This window comes from Lethenteron reissneri, chromosome 3 (genome assembly GCF_015708825.2).
Source record: "Lethenteron reissneri isolate LAM-NWPU_2019-01 chromosome 3, ASM1570882v1, whole genome shotgun sequence".
Lineage (NCBI taxonomy): Eukaryota > Metazoa > Chordata > Hyperoartia > Petromyzontiformes > Petromyzontidae > Lethenteron > Lethenteron reissneri.
In genome coordinates, this window is record NC_083781.1 from 2,409,020 (window position 1) to 2,427,065 (window position 18,046).

The 18,046-nt window shown below is 44.4% G+C and overlaps 1 protein-coding gene across 1 annotated transcript in view; it reads right to left on the reverse strand.

Annotated features, from left to right (window-relative positions):
- The window catches only part of LOC133345100 (BAI1-associated protein 3-like), a 64,047-nt gene extending 48,697 nt beyond the window's left edge, over positions 1–15,350 (reverse strand). Inside the window, exons 1-7 of the mRNA XM_061555580.1 lie at positions 15,290–15,350; positions 14,854–14,967; positions 13,073–13,132; positions 12,177–12,243; positions 8,493–8,709; positions 6,932–6,976; positions 5,589–5,666 (exon numbers count right to left, since the gene is read on the reverse strand). Of these exons, the coding sequence (XP_061411564.1) occupies positions 5,589–5,666; positions 6,932–6,976; positions 8,493–8,709; positions 12,177–12,243; positions 13,073–13,132; positions 14,854–14,967; positions 15,290–15,310 (602 nt within the window). The 5' untranslated portion in view covers positions 15,311–15,350. The remainder of the gene's footprint in view (positions 1–5,588; positions 5,667–6,931; positions 6,977–8,492; positions 8,710–12,176; positions 12,244–13,072; positions 13,133–14,853; positions 14,968–15,289) is intronic.
- Between the last annotated feature and the right edge of the window lie 2,696 nt (positions 15,351–18,046).

Here is an 18,046-nt window from a genome sequence, read left to right on the forward strand (position 1 = left end):
TGCATGTCCAGGAAAGCCGCACCGAGTCTCGAGGTGTCTATGTGCATTGGGATATGTTTGGCCATTAACATTAACGAGTGTTATTTTCCGGATTGAATCGAGGCTGGCTTGGAATGGGGAGTATCCATAAAGTTCCAGGTATGTGTTGTATACTAACCCTTCTTCCAAAATTGAGATTAATAATATTTGATGATATTTTTATATATTATCTTTTTACTTGTTTTTTTTAATGAATGAAACACACCAAAAGCGCAGCAAACTGCAAAACACCAGGTGTTGTTAAGTAATGAACTGGAGGAGGGCTAGGATGGCAGAATTTGCAACCTTGCTTCAAGGAAAGATAAGGCCTGATGAACGGGCACATGTCACCCGTGCAGGCGGCAGAGACAGTGGGAGTGTCAGCCAGACATAGTTAAGGCAAAAAGCCCAACCATCCTGCATGGTTTTAAAGTAACGTCAAAATTCGAAATTCAACAACAGAGTAGGCTAAAGTATCGATCCTCGCGCTCGCTCAAATTGGAGACCAGGCTGCGAGCTACATCAATGAACCATTGCCATTTGCTAATCCAATACTGAATGTTAATATTACTGAAGTCAAAACGAATTCTATGACCTCAGCACATGGGCAAATAATAGGGCAGTGTCGACTCAAAGGCAATGGAAGAAAAGCAGAGGCGCCTTTGTCTAAATCACAACCACAGAAAGCCAGGAATCATCACTGATTGTGTGTTTAGGGATTCCGAGCTAGTTAGAACACGTGCACACAGGGGGGAGGTAGAAGTACGCCTTGTCCTCCTGCAGCTGAGGGAACGAAAATAAGTGGGTCAGCTCAAGGCTGTGTGCACAGGGGAGGGAGCTGATTTAAACAACCCTGCACGTCTGAACGTGAGGGGGCCTTTGACCTGAAATTAAGAATAACACTCCCAGAGCAGAAGGTTGGGTGGCCACAGTGAGACAAGAATAAGAGTGGTGTATATCTCTCAAGGAGGCAGACCCAGCTGAACAACAAGGCTGCGGGGGTCACCAGAAGTTCGCGTTCGCCTAGTTAAGACAAAAAGCTCAATTATTCTGTATTGCTATTAAAGTAACGTTAAAGTCGGAATTTAACAACAGGGTAGGCTAAAGTTATTGATATTTACACCCACTCCAATTAAACCAGGCCACAAGTTACGCCTACTGAACCATCACCATCATTAAGTCAATATGAAATGTTATTTCCATACTTTAATACTTTCTATACAACTCGACCCGAAGCATATGACAATCAGAACCTTCCTAAGTTAAAATTGAATCACACCCAGACAGGAGCGAATAGTCGATATAAGGTTGAAGAGGGAAGGAAATTAAGAGCACGGTGAACTGCAAACGTAAGCAAAAAGCCGGGAACGACCAGCCCAGCAACAGCGAGTCGGGCTTCGACAGGCCATAAAAAAGTAGAAATAATAACTCCCGGGGTCAGGGGACACAAGAAGAAGCAGGCAGACAAAAACCAGAACTGACTCCAAGGTTCAACCGCCCTCACACACAAGGAGTGACGGAAATTAATGAGGCCTTGAGTTAACGACGTCAGCTGGACAGCAACAACCACGGCGAGCAGAGATAGGGTGGGGCAAAGACTGCGGGGCTATGGAATGCAACTTCGTGTCAGTAAAGCCCTGACAAACAAGTTAAGTTAAAGACATCACAATACATAATATCGTACATAACATCAATGTTAACGCTATTCACCGTAAACTATATTCCGCTTATATAACCATGCAGACACCAAGGAATACGAATTCCTAGGATCAAGAAACTTACCCCTTAACCTAAGATATCGGAAATAAATTAATAGTAATAAGCACATGCATGAAAAGACAAAAGTAAAACTTATGGAAAAGCCAGGATAACGGGATGAATCACCACCAGGTCGAATATAAATACATAATAAAAAAAAAACGATGTTAAACCCAGGGTCGGAGAGAAAGGGAGATCCCGGCCGTCTTTGTATCCCCGCAGCGCGGGATAGGAGTGTGTATACGCTCGGGGAAACACCTCCACTTGAGTCAAGCACCACGATGGGAAACGACAGACCTTAGGTTACATACAGAATCATAACTGTGAAATAGTAAGGGACAAATGTTAACTTAAAACTTTTTAACCATTTCTTTGTGCGCCGGGTCGGAGAGAGTGTTGCCCCTCCCTCCAGGTTGTGCAACACGAACAAAGACGCCTATGAGACGATTTGTAACGTCTGTGTTTTGGGTTCATGAAGAAGGCCAGACAAGAGATAATATCGCACCCAGACAGAGAGACGACTTCGAGGCAATTTGTAACATCTGATTGTTTGCTCGTGGGTTTTATGGAGGGAGGGTGACAACGGAATATACCGTGAGTGTTGCACACAAGGACATACGGACGTACGGACACACACATGGACACACCTGCCTACGGACAGATCTTGACACAGCAAAAATCGAAAAGAAGCCCCGCCTTGTGGGCGGGATCCAGGGGGATTTTTCGGCATAAAGGAAAGGATCCTGAGCATTGGAAATTAGTGCGACCAGCGGGTCGGCTCAGGTGCAACCAGCGGGTCGGCTCAGGAGCGAGCTCGACCGGGAGGGTCGGCTCAGGAGCGGGTGCGACCAGTGGGTCGGCTCGACTCATCTTCAGCTCGTCTGGGACTCAGCCGAGTTCGATCGGCTTACCAAAGCCGGCTCTCGGGGCTCGACTCAAGCGGCTCCCCATCTCCTCTGCAGGCGGGCAAGACCCGCTTGACAGCTCAACTCGGCCTGCGTGGGTCAACCTCTGCCGAGTCGGAGGTCTCTGCTGCCGCCGGAGTGGTGAGGGTCGCGGTTTGGCGACGAGGCTCCGTGCACACGACGACCACCACTGCACGCTGCGAGCGAGTTGTGGGCGCCACCTACCGACCGGGTTCCGAACTGCGACAGCGTATCAACGGGCATCCGAACCAGTCACCACGGTGACAGGGGAGCGACTGATACGTATGACGCGCACCGCCCCCTCTCCACACGACCACCAGGCGTCTGTTTGACATAAAGAATCGACTCCGAACACTGACTATTCAAGACAACTCTTACCACTCAAACACACTCGAACCCATAAGCCATCTGTGGCTGGGAAGGCATCACAACGAGACCGAGTGATGGCCATCCGTCGTTTATAAAAGTATTCGTAATTTTTATCTTTAATATTTAGTGGGCTGTACTCTTAATCGCATAAATTCCCAACAGATCCATCAATACGAACTGATTCTTGGCACCTCCTTCCGCCGAGCCACGCTCACGTGGGGAGTGGTGGCCCACCGGATCCTTATCAGGTGATCTGGTCCCCAATTAGTAAACTTGGTATAAGATAACGATCTTCGGAAAAGGAGCACCGTCGCAGGCCCTTACTCCGAGCCGTTCTGTTGTCAGATAACCTGCCGATGTATCTGTTGAGATTGGTGCCTTTAAGAATAATAACTGTTTTTGATTTTGTTTTTTTTATCGCCGTATAATCTTTCAAGTATCTTTCAGTCATAATCGCCGCACGTACTCGCATCCTCTACAGAATATTCAACTGTCCCGTGACCCAAGGTGCTAACAACGTGATAAGGGTTGCGTATGATCAATAAGGAGTGCGGTACTGCATGAACAATATTGAGTATAATCATTCATTAACGTTAAGGTTTTCTTAGCATAGTATTTGCATATTTTAACGACTCTCTCTCTCACTAACAACCATCGCGTTATGCGGGATCCATGTGCCGTTGCCAAAGTGAAATCAGACAATCGTTGATGATACTGTATTGATGCCGTGTTGACGTTCCGGGATTGAGAGTTCGCATACTATATCATAGTTAAGGTTGAATTAGTAATAAATTGATCAATACAGAAGTGGTTGTGTGATTCTTTCCTGAAATCTATGCATAAGATCTGCTTCTGCGTTGAGATCTGAACTTGGTGACCTTAATAAACACACTAATACATACTCAGTAAATGTTAAAGCGATAACGGGGTGAACCGGGGACCTAAAATATAACCACGAATACACACTCTGGGAATGTTAAAGCGAGAATGAGACGAACCTAGACAACGATGCCGAGTTAATCTAAGTTAATCTTGCATACTTACACCACACCTGCATAACTGCATACGATTAATTGCCTTATTCCGATCGATAACCCACCCTCGTCACCGAGGCGGGGTCTGGTTATCATAACGACTTGCATTATCATAATTACACCCACTCGCATAATTAATACGATTACCTCTCGAATTGGCATAATTAAAATGTGCATAATTACATAATTAACATATTTCCGGATAATTACACATTTGGCCAAATTTCATTTAATTATTATTATTTTCACTGAATATTCATAACCCACATATACAACATAATAATTTCACCCACGCACGCATACAACATAACAAATTTTGATAACCAACATATACAACATATGTCTATCCATCATAATAAAGCGATATCATTGTACACTATATTCCTATAATATTATGTGCAAATCAATAAAAAGCATTACTGTGCAGAATGTAAACAGCAAACGGATCAGCATATGTGTTTATCTCTTTCATATTTATTCGTCTCTCCACATGAAATTTTTAAAAACTATTTTGGTATCCAAAAATGTATCTCAGAACATCCCGCCAGACTGTACGAGTGAGTGTCTAAGCGAGTGAGATTGGTCTGGCTTAATTGAAGGACTGCCTACATGCCTAGTTTCAATCGTGCAAGGTTTACGGTGTTGGTGTAAGGTCGCAGAAATAGACCACGTGTTAACCACATAGGCTTTCGTGACTAATGGTATGATTCACAACAGATTTTTTTTTGGGTCATATCAGGTAAGTAAAATGTTGTGTCATGAACCCTCCTCCACTCGATACGGCGAACTAATGGACTGCAGGACGTTTTCACAATTCTGGCATCTGCCTGATGTTGGTTGTAACAACCAGCAAAACACCCGTACACAATTGTTAAATGTGTCTGAATCGCTCTCCAACACACCGGTGTAATTAGGCCTCGGCAAGGTAAGGTAATCTACCCTTTTTACCGGGTAAAAGGGTAAAGGTGTCGACATGCCAAGGGGTAAAGTAAAGGGCAGGGTAAAGGTAGCTCGAAGTATTACCCGGTAAACACCTTGTTTACCGCTCGCTAAAAGCTCCGTGGCGCAGTCCGTGGTGTCCATTTAGAATTGGAATCATCGAGAGTATTCATTATGAATAAAGCGCTCTACCTCGCATTTACCTGTTATAAACCTTTTTCATGTGTAGTAGTGCCCCAGTAATTACCCTGTAATCGGGTCATTTGTATGGGTAAGGGTAAAAGGTAGGGTAAAGGTAAGCTCGTTGCTTTTGACCTTTTACCTTACCTGCTAAAGGGTAAAAGGTAGGGTAGAGTGATTGTATTGTGGTAAGGTAAAAGGTAGGGTAAAGGTAGGCTCGTTGTTTTTGACCTTACCTTGCTGAGGCCTAGGTGTGATGCTGCTGTAGCAGTAATACGTTGAACACATTTGCCAATCACGTGACAGCTTTATTAATTGCGAATCACGTGATAGTCAGACTGGAGAGGGTGGATGTGGAGCTGACCTGTGGACGCCTTTAATCGTGTGCACTTCGTGCAGTGTCTTGACGGCGTCCACAACAGTCAAGTCCTCGTCATAGTCCCTGCTCCACCGGACCACAGGAACACGTCCGATGATTAAATGTCCCAAAACATAAGAATAGATTTTTGCCCTTTTTGGCAATAAAACAGGAGGTGTGTTTTAATGTTCAAACAACAAATATATTTTGCAAGGCATCAAGTCCGCATTAGCCACACGTGCTTTCGGCAAAATATGCAAACAAGCTCCGATAATAACGATGATGTCTGCATCGTCTTTGAAACTGATTGGCCGACACCAGAGACAGCAGTCTTCTTTAAGGCCTCGTCTCTGCACCAAAAGGGGCCGTCCATAAATGACGTCACGCGATTTTGGACTATTTTTGACCCCCCATCGTCACATGGCGTCACAAAAAGTCAGACCCCCCCTCAAATATGACGTCACAAAGCTCTGCCCCCCCCCAAAAAATATATAAAACATGCTTCAAAAACTATTGTCATTGTAGTGCGTATTTAATGTGGCGCTGCAGTCTGATGTTGTAGGTGAAAACATTTATTGAAAAGAATATTTAATTAAGTAGAACATGTTGTCTATATTTATTTAAAGTTGCGCATTTTGATGTGACGTCACATTTCTCAAACCCCCCCCCCCCCCTCGTCACACATAGTCACAAATGCCTGACCGCCCCCCCCCCAGGTACGTGACGTCATTTATGGACGACCCCAAAGGCGAACAGTACAAAGGCAATGCAAGTATCAGATCATTTATCGATCGGATTGAGCAGTTATATCTATGGGACCTATTTTTGCCAGTGTCAAAAATAAAAGTCTCATGGATGAAAGGTTCCCATTAACGTCGGCGAACATCTGCTCGCTTCATTTCAATAAATCTATATGCTAAGTGCCGTGTCAATCCGCTGATGGATAAAGGCCTCCCCATGCCTAGTCGAGTCATTGGGGGTTGTTTGGTGGATGTCACTCGCCAAGGATGTTTAGCCATGGCTGGGAATCGAACTCGGTCACCCAGGCGCACAGCCCAGTACCCTATCCACAGCAAGTAGCACTCCTCCACACTGCTCTTCGTAAGATCACAACATCCTACAAAGTTCAGCTGAATAAAAGACCCGTGCGATTACTCTCAGACGCAGATTTGCAATTGGTCTGTACATAAACAGACGAGATTGGTTGTCGTGGAAATGTGGGCATCTGTCCCAAATGTATCTGTACAGCGCATAAAAAACTGCGTTGTATAATTGTACAAATATATTGCTCATTATTACTAATCCATAGAAGCGGTGGAAAACATATTTGATAATCATAACAATCTTACCAAATGTCCAGATGAAATACTCCATTTTTTATGTCCGTCACATCTCTGCAAAAAAATATGTAAAAACAATTGTAAAAACTGCTTAAACATTCACAATTTTTTACTTTTTACAAACATGTATAAGTTATAAATTCCACTTAAAAAGACACCGGGCATGCAAAGAGTCGCATTAATTAACATCTCCATGAAATATACAAATAGAAAAAATAACCCCAACAATCGTCGTTTCCAATTAAATGACAGTGACATCACCATAGCACCTGCACCAGGCTAGGTGCACGTTTGGGAACTCGCAGAGAAACACACGCACACATGTATCACCCAGCCATGATCACCTCCGATTAGCACGGCTGGCTACATACGATGTGAAAGTAGTTCAACATACATAACCATCGAACAAAGGCAGTCACCGGATCGTGCGCTTTCAGATGCGCTTCTGCGGCCGTCTGGAACGCTCTTCCGTCCGATATTAAGAAGCCACTGGAGCTACGCACTTAAAAATTATTTCATTTGAAAACTCATTTCTTTAGAACTGCTTTTTGTGTTTAGTTTGTTGTCCTTCCCCTGCACCTCCGATTATCACGGTTGACTACGTACGGTGCGAAAGAAGTTCAACAAACATATCCTCCCTCTCTTACCCTTGCATCCCATCTCCACCTTCCCTTCGATATGTCGCGAGCTCCTGCACTCACCACATCACGTGACCCCACACTTTTCCCACCTCGCCTCATGATCTGTGTCTCTTCACACGTTCATGTGCGAGTCGAACTTCTGATGCTCATTCAAAAATGGCCGGTATTTGTGCTGTGGGCTTCCTTACGTGCACAACACCAAGGTTTGTCGTTTATAAATGCACAGAGTAGCAAGGAGTGATGCATGCTTGCTGGATATTACATTTAGATAGGGAACATTTAACACGTGGATTAGAGGACATACGCAGGTAAGAGACACCATAGCGACTGTGGAGAAAATCGAGTGGGCTTGGGCAGGATGCGTCGTCGCTGGAAGGAATGACAGCAATAAAGCTCAAAAGTTTCACTAATTTTATTTTACCAGGTAAAGCCCACTGGGCTATTAGCTCTTTAGCAGAAGCGACCTGACCACAAATGACAGCTCAACGCGGTGGCGTATCATGTTAATTATTTTTTTATCGCAACCAAATGCTCTAAACGCGTGTTTCTAAATGTGGAGGTAAATGCACGTGACCACGGGAAGAGAGACGCGCAAACGCCAAATATACACAAGGGGTCAGGGTTGGAATAAGACCCACGACCTCCTGCATGCCAGGCGAGAGAGATAACATCTCGCCACCGCGGCACGGAAATGGCAGCCATTGGGCGAAAATCCACCCGAGAAGAGATGGAGCGATGAAATCAGATCGTGTACAGGTGCTATGTGGACTGTTGCATCACGGGACTGTGAGAGACAGCATTGGCTTAGGGAATCCTTCATCCATCGATCATGGCTTGCTAGTGATTATGATGCGTGCTGTGTGCCCAGGGCTTTGTCATCCCAGTGTTTCAGAGATGTGGCGTCGGACAAGAAGTGAAGACTTCCTCACAAGCTGAAGCTCTCGTTCCAGACGGGGTTGAGCGTCTTTGTTTTGATCTTGGTCATGCACGTGGACTTGCTGAACGAGCACTTGTTCTCCTCTGCCAACGGTTTGGCGTCGCTGTGCCTCTTCTTCTTCTTGTCGGCAGCATCCCACGCGTTCGGCGTCACCTCTCTGTTTCCTGACCCCTGGATCATTCCAAAGATGCAGTAGGGGTCACTGAAACCTGAACGGAAGAGGCGAGTGGACACTGCATGAGACGACGCGAATCCGCACGTTTGACCGTTTAAAATGAAACACACTTCGTCATTGTCTTAAACGTCAACAGCCACTGGCTATCCACTTTGTGGTGGGGGTCTTCCCACGCTGTCGCCACCTCTCATTATCCCGCAATGTAACGATCCGTGGAGTACTTTTACGTGACATGATTCCACCTCGCTCCATCTCCGCAGAGGGTGGGTCACTACACCAGTGACATACTCAGTGAAAAGTGAAACAAAATGTGCTCCTTTCACCACCCAGCGCTCACCAGCATGGTGAAGTATGATAAGATCTGCACGTGACTGATGCCCTGCATACAAGATTTCCTCACTTAAAACCTCGTGTGATTTTGAAATAATTTTAGGCTACAAGGCCACTTCCCCCCCCCCCCCCCCCCGCAATTTTATTCCAGTTGTGGCATTGGGCATCTTGTTGTGTAAGAGCACCATGACATTTAAATGATTGTACTCAGAGAGACTAAAACACCAGTTCTCTGCTAACGACTCTGCTACTGTCTGGAGAGGGCTCAGGCAGATCACCAACTACAAGCCCAGAGCCCCGCACACCACTAACGACTCCCGCCTGGCCAACGACCTGAACGAGTTCTACTGCAGATTTGAAAGACAATTGGACTGTCCTGAACTACCCCTTCCCACCCAAGAGGCCCCTATCCCACCCCACACTACAGAGACAACTATCTCCATTCAGGAGGGAGAAGTTAAAAAACTTTTCAAGAGGCAGAACCCACACAAAGCAGCTGGGCCGGACTCTGTATCTCCAGCCACCCTCAGGCACTGCGCTGACCAGCTGTCTCCAGTGTTCACCAACATCTTTACCACCTCCATTGAGACATGTCATGTACCAGCCTGTCTCAAGTCCTCCATCATCATTCCAGTGCCCAAAAAGCCAAGGCCAACAGGATTAAATGATTACAGACCCATCGCCCTTACCTCCGTGGTAATGAAGTCTTTTGAGCGCCTGGTCCTGGCACACCTCAAAGCCATCACAGACCCTCTACTGGACCCCTTGAGTTTGCCTACAGAGCCAACAGGTCTGTGGATGACGCAGTTAACATGGCCCTCCACTTCACCCTACAGCACCTGGACTCCACAGCATCCTACGCCAGGATCCTGTTTGTGGACTTTAGCTCGGCTTTTAACACCATCATTCCTAGCCTGCTTCAGGACAAGCTCTCCCTGCTGAACGTGCCAGACTCCACCTGTAGATGGATCACAGACTTCCTGTCTGACAGGAAGCAGTGTGTCAAACTGGGATCACAAGTTTCTGCCGCCAGGTCAATCAGCACCGGATCTCCTCAGGGCTGCGTCCTTTCCCCTCTGCTCTTCACCCTGTACACCACCAGCTGCACCTCCAGTCACCAGTCCGTCAAACTCTTGAAGTTTGTGGACGACACCACCCTCATTGGGCTAATCTCTGATGGGGATGAGTCTGACTATAGGAGGGAAGCTGACAACCTGGTGACCTGGTGTAGCCAGAACAACCTGGAGCTTAATGCTCTTAAGACCGTGGAGATGGTTGTGGACTTCAGGAAGAATTCAGCCCCACTCACCCCCATCACCCTGTGCGACTCCCCAGTCACCAATGTTGAGTCGTTCCGCTTCCTGGGCACTATTCTTTCCCAGGACCTCAAGTGGGAACTGAACATCAGCTCCCTTATCAAGAGAGCTCAACAGAGAATGTACTTCCTACGGCAGCTGAAGAAATTTAATCTGCCAAAGACAATGATGGTGTGCTTCTATACAGCCATCATTGAGTCCATCCTCACCTCCTCCATCACCGTTTGGTACGCTGCTGCCACTGCCAAGGACAAGAGCAGACTGCAGCGTATCATCCGTACTGCTGAGAAGGTGATTGGCTGTAATCTACCAACCCTTGAGGACCTGCACACTTTGAGGACCCTGAGGCGAGCGAGGAAGATTGCGGACGATTCCTCGCACCCTGGATACTCTCTGTTCCAGCTACTCCCCTCCGGCAGAAGGCTGCGGTCCATCAAGACCAAAACCTCACGTCATAAAAACAGTTTTTTCCCATCTGCTGTTGGCCTCCTCAACAAGGCCAAGGGCTAAAAATGACTTTTACACTTAAAATGACTGCTACACTTACTATAACATTTTATCTACATAATTACACCGTTCCATACTTACAACGTGTAATTTTATTTGTATTTTTGTATTTTAAGATTGTTTAATACGGCTAATTAACATTTTACATTCGCATTTTATAAGGTCTACTTATTCATAATTTTAAAGATTTTAGCCCTTTAGTATTACTTATACTCTGTAACGTTATTATAGTTAGAGTGTATACCTTTTATATAAGTTAAGATTCCTACTTGTTCAATGTATGCACCGTCCCGCCATAGTGAATTCCTTGTCTGTGCAAACTTACATGGCGATTAAAACCGTTTCTGATTCTGATTAAAATGTATAAATCCATCACCTCTCGTGGCCCTCCAATGAAATAATTAAAATGTATAAATTTAATTATATACATTTCTTTATAAATGTGTAGTGTAATAGCGCCGATTGTTGTCCAGCAGCGGCAACTACGGTGGACGAGCAGTGCACACGCTGGTGAGCATAGACGCGGGTGTGTGTCGGCAGGGCGGAGGAACTGGGGCAAGGGTCACAGAGACCCCGGCTGGAAGCCCCTGGAACCCACTAGTGGGTTCGAGAAGGGAGGCGCTACCAGGGCGGAGCCAGGCCGTGCTGGGTAGCATAAAAGCAGCGGAGAACGGAAGCTCAGGGCTGCCGGTTCTGGGAAGTGGACTCGTCTCGTCGTCGCTGCCGTCTTCGCTAGATATTGCGCGGCCGGATAGTTGTTGACTGTCTTGGTCAGCGTCGTCGGTGTTACACGGTCAGGGTTGTGTTTAGGCTTGGCTAGGCGACTAGGAAGAGTGCGAGGGCGAACCTGTGAAGTGTGAATGTGTTAAGAAAGAAGGTGCCTCCTGGAAACCCTTATCTCTGAATCACTGACACTACAAATGTATAAATTAATCGGCATCCTTTGCTGCAATCTAAACGATTAATTTAAATATATACATTTTAATTATTATTTCATTGCAGGGCCACGACAGGTGATACATTGGAACGAGAGACCCTTTCAACCAGCAGTAGATAGATGATCATTATGAATTAACTTTATTTTCACGTGTATCATGTGTACCCGTACGGCAGAGGAAACAGAGCATTTTGCTTCTGTGATGTACAGTGGGCACTGTGTCGTTTATATGTTGACATCTTGGGGCTACCTTCATCCAGCAGTAGACAGATCATGCCTGTTGATGATTGGCGACTCGGACGAAACTATCAACCCGTGGGACAGGAGACAATGGCTATTTTTACGTGAATTTTCAAACCATGTTTTTAAAAGACAACCACAAACTGAAAAGACACACCAAGCCGAGCTCACCATTGACATCCTTTGCTGCAAGGTTTCTGGCCTCGATCACCTCCACAAACAGCGTGTAGGATGGAGGCTGCAGGAAAGAGAAACCAAACAGAATATACTACGCACACGCGTGTGTGCACGTATGCACAGTCACAAATAAACACGTGCATACCGGTCGGTTTGCAAAATAGGCACGGTAGAGTTTGAAAAGATGATGAGCATTTTCCTCCTCCATGGTTGGAATATTGCGGGCACTCGCACCTCTTCCAAGACGCCTGGCCGGCATGGAAGAGTAGGCCAAAAATTACCCCCGAGAGGGACTGTGGAGAGCTCCCTCCAATGGATTTCCTTCACGCCAACAGTGGCGTGATCACGTAATGTCAGGGATACACCTTTACCTTTGACGTGTTATGGTTAGAATACAATTCTAAAGACAAGAGGATTCCGATGAAAACGTTATGCTTTCTACAGAGTGAGAAGTTGCAGAGGTGTCCAGGTGCATTCCATCCACCCCCCCCCCCCCCTTTGGCTTTCTCCAGACAAGAGTTGACTGTGTTTGGATTCATCTTCTTGGTTCTTTCGGTAAAGTCACGTAGAAGGGAAATAATAAAATGATACAAATAAAACATAATAAAATAATTCTCACGACGTTTCGGCTACAACGCAAGCAGCCGTCCTCAGGTGAAGAATGAGACACCACCAAGCTTGGAGCGTATATTTAAGCTGGGTTGGAGAGGGAAGGAGAGCGCCTTGATAAATAATTTGCATATCAAGAGGAATTTAGCATAATTTTTTATGTTTTATTTGTATTATTTTATTATTTCCCTTCTACGTGACTTTACCGAAAGAACCAAGAAGATGAATCCCTGCAGTCACGAAAGCTTTAAATCGAAATGTGTTTGGATTGTCTTAATCACCGCACGATTCTTGACTTTGTTCACAGCTGCGAGGTGCTCGTCCACACTTTTATTGAAGACCTGCAAGACAGCCACGGTCGTGATTATCTCAACGTGTCCGCAAGAAATAGGGCAAACGGATTGCAAACACACAAATAAACAACTTAACACGGAGGCTTTCAAACGTGTTAACACTGGTGAGACTCGGCCACGAAGAAGGCTGTCTCTGGTGTAGGCCAATCAGTTTCAAAGACGATGCATATATTATCTTATCAGAGCATGTTTGGTTTGCATGGTCACCACAAGTACGTGTGGTTAATACGAACTTGATTCCTTGCAAAAGGTTTCTATTTGGTGTTTGAACATCGTAACACCTCCTGTTTTATTCTTGATTTGAAGCTTTTGTGACTACAAGGATTCATACTCTTAGGTTTTTTCGGTAAAGTCACGTAGATTAAAAAAATAATAGAAATAATAATAGATCCTGTTTTATCCTGTTTTATTGCCAGAAAGGGTAAAACCTATTCTTATTTTTCATACTTTCATTTTGGCAAAAAAGGTCCCATGATATAAAAAAACAGTGGTGCAAACGGTTAGCACCGTGCTCAAAACATCGGGCTGTCGAAGTTTGAAGCCCCATCATGGCTAACGTCAGTGGCAACTCACGAATCTCACCGGTTCACCAACTTGCACTGACCGGTAAAGTGTGATCAAGCAACTGCCACGATGACCTCGGTGCAGGAAAGAAACCTTCATCTAGCAGTGGATTGATAAGGACTATAAAAGTATCGCTCTAATCATCCATTAAACCTAATTTTAACAGATTACATGTACAGTCTGTTCTCCTATAAAGCGGTAGTTGCGTTCCAGAAGAACACGGCGTTATTTGAGAATCGCGTTATAATAAATGACATATACTATAAGGTAAAGCACATTCGGCGATAACACGTGAGATGCGTATGCAGGCTGAACAAAGACTGAGGCGTCTGGGTAGCATCTAGAAGAATCCAACAGCATCCCACTGCCTTGTTGTGTGATGATGCTATGCCGAGGCAGCCGTACGACCGCTTATTCCGACTCGCGCGACGTCGCTCCGGTCACTCAATCGCGTTATATCCAATTCGTGTCCGCGTTATAAAAAAATGTGTTCCTTCATACATTCATTGCGTTAAATACAATTCGCGTTATGAAAACAACAACAACACGCGTTATAGGAGAAAAATATATCAAAATGCGGTGGCCATTTAATAAGGTATGATCGCCCAGTCAATCAAACCTTAACACAATGAGGGCCAGACAATCAGGTTTAGCACGTGGTTTATGCTGGCCCATGATAGTAAAAAACTCACTTTCTCGACTCCTAATATCCGTGGAGTCAGGCCGATCTACAGTTCTTCCCACTACCCATGGGTCAGCACTCCTATTATCAGTAATTTATCAAACAAGAGGTCAGAGTTACCAAACAAATACCGAATGAACTGCTAAATGCATCCTATTGATTGCCTTGGGGGGAGTGAGTCATGTCGTTTAAGCCCATACACACTGAGACGTATGTTCATGAAATTAACCGAATGACACGTGTCCTTGAAATTCTATTGAACTCAGGAGAAATGAGTGCTCGAGTGCTAGTCTGGGGCAAATGAAGATCACATATAGGGGTGCAGTGAACACGGAGCTAAGTAGGTAGCAAACCATTTCAAACTTAACCGTTAAGATCAATCTTATGATTAACTCTGCATCGATCACACAACAACCAGCATTGGGCAGCTCACCGTCAACGTGTTCGTGGTGGATGCTGTTACCTGCTGCACATAGATCAGAAGCTGGTTCCTTGAGATGTTATTCTCATCTTCGTTCTCGCGCTCGCCTATCCAGTGCTGAACCATGTAGACGGTGTCTTCATACAGCGTGTCCACCTGCATTCCACACGGCATGAAAGTGAAATCCGTTACGGTAAACTGCGTTTCCGCTGACAAAAGCCGGACAAATGGGCGTGCAATAGAGACACTGAATTAATTTGGTCAATTTAAAAAACAAACTTGAACTGTTTGGGATGACAGTCAGACATGCACAACCTATATGGCCACGTTAACGTCACAGACGGGTAATTTGCCACGATCAATATGTACAGACACGATGTCAAAACGATTGCCTTCTTCCATCCTGCAGTGACAACAAAAGTGCTGATTACAAGTGACCTTATTTTTACTACATTTCACAAACGTTGAAGACGCTTACCTCCGAATCCAAAGCCTCCATGTCAGCTTTGAAGGAGCTTGACGTCTCCGTCTTCGGGGGCTCCATCGCAAAATAACACTGGCGCCTCAACCCAGTTCCCTTTTTAATAACTCTTGCACAGCCTTGGAATTAGCAAATCTACGTACAGTACTTCCTTCGCTGCTGTGTGAAGCATCTACTGCTTGGGCAAAGGGGAGGTGGGTGACTTTTGACCAAACTCAAGTGTACAACTTAGCCAGACGCATTTGCATTTCTACAATGAAACACATTCCTATGAGAATAATTAAAGCATATATTTACCATCAGTTTTGTTTTAGTCAAAATAAAAACTCGGTCCTGCAGGCATCGTAGATTATTTAAAATAAAAAAACCTTTATATGCATTTCGCTTGGTACACAACTACTAGTAAAGATGTGCAAGTTCTCTCAGATACTGCAGTCAGCCAATGATCCACACACTTCATGAAACCACGTTCAGATTGAACATTTATACGACAAAAAACACATTTTGAAACTCGACTTAAAACGAGACGTACATTTCTGTGGCCAAAGTTGTGAATGGGAGTTGGTTCAATAATGTTGGAGCACATTTCACGAAAGCTCTGTTTGGCAGTGCCAGTGTGAGAGGAAAGGACATTACCTGCCAGAGGAATCACAGTTGACTAACGGAATTGCACAAGAATGATTGCACATTGTGATTGGTTCAGCAAGATATGGACAATTGGGAGGGACACAACTGGCAAACACAACGGGGTATCTGTATCTTGAGCAATTAATGAACGTGGACCGACATCAATGTGATGAAATAACGAGGCAAGCAAGCACACGATGGAGTACCTTTGGAAGTGATAATTGTTTTTTTTTACCCTTCTATCTGGCAACAAAACTGACACCTTTATTTACAAGGAGTCATGTTTGCATAGACCACAATACCTGCAGCCATAATGCAAACAAAAAACATAACTCTGATAATGTATGCACTGTCCTTGGAGTTGATTGGTCACACCCGAGACAGCTTTCCTTAGAGCCTAGTCTCACATGGGTTGGACCAGATGACGCCAAAAGGCGCTTTGGAAGATTACATTTGATTATGAGAAGCAACATTCCAATATGGAGAGGAAAGTTTTCATGCACCTCACATTACCTGCCATGACATTCATTGGGAATCGTGAACTCTTGACAAAGAATGTGGAAAATAATGCTGAAAACTGCACACGAAGAAATGCTAATAATCACAATGAGAGACATCAAGAGAAACACAGGGATAAGAGAACATACATCTTTGATTATCTTGTTAACCAGTACAGAAAAGTTGGCTCGGACAGGACACATCACTGGATGTCGAAACGAGGGAACACACACACACACATAAGATGATTCTAATGGCAGCGATGGTGCAATGAGGTCAGTTTGTGTGCAGGAGCCAGAGGGATTGTGGGACCACAAGACAATGATGGATGAGGACGACATGGGGAGGCATTAACCAGTGTGGGCAAGATAATGGATGATGTTGATGATGATTCAGTAAAATCTTATTCAGTTTTTCAAACTTGTATTAACACTGCAAATTGTGAAATATACATATGGTCAAATTGTGAGAATAACAATTGTCTTTATTTATTGTCGTAGTTGCAGACACAAGATCCGAGGTGGGCATGAATTAATCATAATCATCATCAGTTGTCATTACAGCATTTGTTTTTTTAATGGCTGTCAATTAAAATGCATTCTTATTTTTTAAATAAAAAAATTGCACTAATTGGATCAGTCTACATTGCTTCCCACTCAACCCCTCACCCTCCACGTGCCTACTTGTAAGAACACACATTTTCGAGCGCTAACAGAATGAAAAACACGTATAGAATCATAATAACTAGTTTACCATGTTTTTTTACATAATTTGTACAAAAAAATATCCGTTGCTGTATATACATTTCCAAAGGTTAAATCTTAACGTTTAACAATAACAAGACGACACTTCAATGTCCAGAAGAAAAAAGTAAATACTGTGCAGTAAGTAATATTGTTTTTCCAGCTCACTTACAGTAATGCAGATAATATTTTAAAATTTTATCAAGAGGAAGTGGTCAGATGCAGAACTTCCACCACAGCATAAATACATGCACATGCAAGTTTTGGCTCTTCAACAAACCTACATTCCATTTCCTTCAAAAGTATTTGACGTGGGTTTTCAGCCCCAGTTCACAGTACACCAGTCTCACTACACTGACCCTACACATGTTACACCAAGTGGTGATGAAGTTTACATTTCCAGTATTAATTATATTTCAGTAGTACTCACATCATGGGCACAATTAATTACAAAGAAAACACGATCTCTTTGCCTAAAATAGCAGTGTGAACATTTCATGTTATTAATTTGTTTAATCTATTACGCCACAGATAACGAACATGCAGTGCCCCGTTCTACGACGTACAATAATCAGACGTTAGGTCTCCTTTTTACGTCTGTCCCTCCACATAAAAAACAAGTATTTTTGACATATCCTATCAGCCACACGGCCTTTCTAGCAATGCTTTATTTCAGCAGAATTGGCTCAACACAAGCAAACTATGGACTGGTTTCGACATGCAGTGTCTTTTCAGCAGAGATCATGCAGCTCTACCAAACCTGCTAAAGTCGGACCGTGTAAAAAAAAAGTTTCAAGAGAGTGGGGCAAAGTAAGTTATGATTATAATTAAATAATAAGCTTGAGCCCTTTGTCAACAAGTGGTGGTTTATGGCCAACCGACTCCA